Below are 4,832 nucleotides of genomic sequence, written 5' to 3'. Positions count from 1 at the left end.
TTGAGGGCATCAGAAATTATATCGGAATGCATTCACCATTATTTTACAATTTCTGAAAAATTGTTGTGTGATTCATTACGCAACTCAAAACAGTTGCGTAATGAGAAAGCGTTGCGTAATGAATCATTACAACACTGATTTCAGTTGCGTAATGACTATTCCCGCACTGTATACTTCAGTGTATCAAAGTAGGCCGTTTCATGACAGATTGGCGTGATAAAAAAACAGCCTATTACGATGAGAAATTGCAAAAAATAGTTTTTTGAGCATTTCTTTTCAACATACTTTTCTGTTGAAATGCATAGCTCACATTAGTGTAGAAATTAAGTCAAGGTCCACGCATCCAGTAATCTCCAGAAAACTTAGAGGGTGCTCCATCCTTGATCATGACTCATGATTCATGAGGTTCGATTAGAAGATGCTGGAAGTTCACCGATGTTTTATGATAGGGTAAAAATGTAATATACGCTCCACAATACATATTTTTATTCATAATGAAAACATTCTACTGCTATGTTTTATCTTTACAGCCCATGTTCCCTTTCGTACATCATTGAAAACGGGTTGGTTACTTCTCAAATGGTATGTATCTTGTGCTAATCTGTTAAATATTCACAAATGGCACATCAGTTAAGGTAACATGTTCTCGTTACATTTTAAAAATATCTGCACCACATGACGCTCTGAAATATAACCATTGTAAAGCAGGGGATACGATTGAGATTGAAAATTATTAATAATTGATAGCAAAGAATGTGTCAAACTGCGAGATATCACAAATTCAACATCAATTTTCTTTTTTCTATATTAAATTACTTTTGACCTAATCACAGATTTCGTTTGAACTAAGTTCATGAGTTTACCATTGTTTATTCAGACCGATTCTTACCCGAATAAATTCCAAAAGGCAATTTTCCAAACGAAATCTGATTTTTGATAACTATCTAAGCATGGAATGCATGTCGCATGCTACGTTAATTTTTGAAAAAGATTATCTCCTGACTAGATTTTGTGACGTTGCAGTCCGGATGAAAATGATATCGATTTGCCGGACATTCACGCGAGTTCTAATGCCGACAATGAAGAGCCGGAAACGTTGGACCTTAGTCAGCAGCCATCAGCTGCTACGTCGTTAGACAATCAACCGTTGGAATACAAAATAGAGCAACCATGTCGAAAACGACCTCGAAATCCAGTTGACAATGGTGCTTACTATCATCAGGATGAGCTGGACAATTATCGGAAGCGTCAGAAGCTCACCATGCAGCACTATTACGACGAAGCGTATGCATCAGTTGAGAAGAAAATTCGGAATCCCTTCTTGGATGATTCCTTGATGAAACCGATTGATTCTTTCGAAAGCTACGCTCGAAGTTCAATGAATCCGATCAACTATACGTTGACGGCAGAAGCCATCAACAGGCGTATTCGAAGCACTTTAGGACTGGAAGATGATCCACAGGTGGGTTTTCAATCAAATCTTTACAATTTATTTAGCTTTTGAGAAAAGGAAAATTATCATAACGATTGCATAACAGTGTTCGACTTTCTTGGCAATGTGTAAGGACTAACGGTCTTATCAGCGTCATGTACATGTTACACTTAATGCTGTTGTGGAATTTACCAGATCGCAAGGTCTTATGGATTCCGTAGTAAGCACGACTTTCGGCAATGATACGTATTCGAATTTCTCTGCTGCAGCTGTTATCCGACGTTACCAATGCTCCGAGGTAGACAAATTCGTCCACCACCTCGAACACATCTCCGTCGATCATCACACGTCGGCCAATGCGAGCTCTATCGTGCTCGTTTCCTACAGGCAGCAGCTTCAATCCAACCCGTTCTGTTTAACGTTTCAGCTTGGTATACTGTTCTTCCGATAGCTGTATTGTATCCCAGACCCTGGTTTTTTATCGGTGCAGACAAGTTGCCAATCTGTCCCGGCTAATAAGATCCGCTCCAATTCCATGCTTTCCAGCTGTTTTGTTGTTCTTGAGCTGTTTGGTAGCATCCTTAACTTCATCTATTGTGGGAGTTGGAACGTCTCCCTCATCCTCCCTGATAAGGCCATTCCTCATGCTGCCTTGGTTTTTTTCTCCTCTGCACCATCCATGTGTAGTGCTGCTACCACATTTCAATCACCTCACTTTGCACAAAGCCATTGCGGGATGCATTGAGTTTCTTGAAGAACTTACGCGTTTCTTGAGATCGACACAGCTGCTCCATCTCTTCGCACTCCAACTCTTCAAGGCAACGCTTTTTATCCCGGAATAGATGAGTTTGCTGTCTTCGCTTCTGCTTGTATCGCTCCACATTTTGGTGGATACCTTGCTCTGCAACATCATCGCCCGCGCTGCAATTTTCTCGTCCAAAACTGACACTCCTCGTCGAATCAACCGTTCCGTGAATTTCCTTCTACGAACCCAATGGCACCTTCCGCTGCTTTGTTTCAGGGTGCTTTGACACTCTCCCAGCAATTCTCAAGACGGGCTTCATGGAGCTCTCTCTCTCATCCGGCAACGCTGGGTAGCTTGAGTCGTTCCAGACTGTACCGTGGCAGGCGTCGGTACTGAATGTTGTTGACAACAGAAAGTCTTTGGTGCACTTTAAACATCACAAGGAATTGAGATTGAAATTTTTGAACGCCGGGTGCTTAGGGCCATCTTAGGCGGTGTGCTGGAGGATGATTAACCACGAATTCGTCCAATTCTGGCGCGAACCCATTTTTCAGAAGGTTGCGTAAGCTGGAAGAATGGGCAGCACATGTCACAAACCTTAATGACTATCAAACTTACAATTGACTATTTAGCCATTTGTTCATTAGTCAATTTCTCATTTGAACAAACGTCCTCAGACCGCTTGTCCTGAGCTCATTAGCAATTACTTTTTACCTGTAATAATTGGCACGAATATCTAGTGTTTGGAATCCATAATCTTTCGTCATTCATTTCAACAGGTGAACTTCGATAGGGCGAGACCGCCCTCCAATGATGAATGCTGTACCGCAAACCCTGACTGGTTGATGAGAAGAAATACCTACGCTGACAATCCCTTCTCCATAACGTCCACACAGGTCGACATCAAACCTCCTCCGTTTCCCCATGATGACAACAATAATGTGGATAAAAAACCATTTCACTAAAGTTCTATCATCGGAGTAATCAGCTTTGGGACCTATAGTCATCCGTTCGAAATTCGATAAAAAATCATCATGTTGGTACATATTTGGCTACGTCAATCAAATTTTGCATGAGGTTATAAGAAAACACATGAAACAGAATCAAAAACTCTCTCTCATACCGAAACAGAAATTATGACAATTATGTGGAAATTTTTCAGAAAAAAATATGTAGAACTAGAATGTAAACCAGTGCCAACATAAAATGGGTAACTATCAGTTCATTGAACATTGGAAGCGTAGCATTCGCAAAAGATGGTTTGAGGCGAAAATGATATAAATTGATTAGACTGATTAGATAATGTGTATGTGCATCCAATCGGTAGAGATGAATAAAATTCTTTTATCAAACTAAACTCTATTAAGCATCGCTTATCAAAGCACGAATTTCAGAAACACATGGATACTAGACTTGTATGAAGTTTGATTAGACGAATAAAACTGTTCTTATGGATTTCTGATAAAACCATTTCTTATTGATTAAAGGGAAAAGTGAATGAATAAAAAGCGATGTAGCGAATGAAAATGCGGTTAATCATCACTTTTCAACTTTCAAGCCTTACTTACGAGAAAGAAAGCCATGAAGAATCGACTCGAGTGCAAATTTTCAACAGCGACGGTTTACGACAAAAAAGAATGTTGTGCTGGAACAAAATCAAACAACCTAAAATAGAAAAGCTGTTGTTATGTTGGTAAGTATGATTTTTAAGCTTTATATCTATATATTGCTTTGCTAGATCTTGCGGGTGAGCTATAGGATCGGGTTCACACTTGTTTCAAATACTCACTTTATTCAAGAATACAAAATTTCAGACATATCACGTATAAAAATCAGACACGAAAATCATGATTTACAAGTCAAGGAATTCACAAATTGATTAGGTCATGATGGCGGTAGGTCATTTAGCATAAAGTTGTTTGGCATAAAGTCGTTTGGCATAATGGTCGTTTGGCATAAGGAGTCTGAAACCAAGGATTTCTTAACTGCCCATAAAAGCATAACTGTCCATAAAGGATTTTTGAACCAACACCTTTTTTTCGCAACATTCATGTTTTTATATGTACTTTACTATGCATGTAAAAATTAACACACTTTGTTCGTAAAAGTTGCAGAAAAATATGAATCTGGTGCAGTTCCATATTGAAAAATGAAGGCATAGCAGTCTCTATATGAACTTTCAACCCGAATAACAATTGCAAAACGTGAGTTGTGTTCAAGATTATATTTTTTGCTGATGCCTAGAAGCAAAATGAGTTATCTGTGCGGTGGTGCTAAATAAATATGGCATGCAGAAATGTACTAGAAAATTATGAACATTTGTATGAGAATACAAAACTTAAACTTCGAGCGCAATTTTCTCAATGCCTACTATTTCCATATGGGACAATTGTGCCTTTATGGGCAGTTAAGATGACATTCGTTTTTTACGTTTCTATTGAATCCCACTGACGACATCAGGATTATTTTGAAGTCTATTGATATAAAATGATACTTTATTCAACAATCATACGTTCTTGAATAAACTAAAGCCTATTAGGAAAGTTATTTCCAATAGCGTTTTATTATTTATCCAGAAATTACCCTGCTTTCAAATAACAATTCTTTCCAAGTAACAACTTAACAGCCGTTTACGCTCAACCTGACGCAGTCTCC

General features: G+C 38.7%; 1 protein-coding gene across 1 annotated transcript; it reads left to right on the top strand.

The window, feature by feature from the left end:
- Positions 1–418: 418 nt before the first annotated feature.
- On the top strand, positions 419–3,719 carry LOC5565785. The gene is made up of 4 exons (XM_021850750.1): positions 419–437; positions 531–582; positions 1,024–1,462; positions 2,957–3,719. The coding sequence occupies exons 1-4, from the start codon at positions 419–421 to the stop codon at positions 3,140–3,142; spliced, it is 696 nt and encodes a 231-aa protein (XP_021706442.1). The 3' UTR covers positions 3,143–3,719.
- The last annotated feature ends 1,113 nt before the right edge of the window (positions 3,720–4,832 follow it).

The sequence above is a fragment of the Aedes aegypti genome, chromosome 3 (assembly GCF_002204515.2).
Source record: "Aedes aegypti strain LVP_AGWG chromosome 3, AaegL5.0 Primary Assembly, whole genome shotgun sequence".
Classification (NCBI taxonomy): Eukaryota; Metazoa; Arthropoda; class Insecta; order Diptera; family Culicidae; genus Aedes; species Aedes aegypti.
Note: the sequence above shows the minus strand (reverse complement) of the source record. Positions and strands in the feature narration are given on the sequence as shown.

Excerpts from the sequence above, each read along its gene's own strand:
- LOC5565785 (XM_021850750.1), top strand. Across the intron at positions 583-1,023 it reads GGTTGGTTACTTCTCAAATG|TCCGGATGAAAATGATATCG; the intron begins GTATGTATCTTG and ends GTGACGTTGCAG. Across the intron at positions 1,463-2,956 it reads GACTGGAAGATGATCCACAG|GTGAACTTCGATAGGGCGAG; the intron begins GTGGGTTTTCAA and ends TCATTTCAACAG.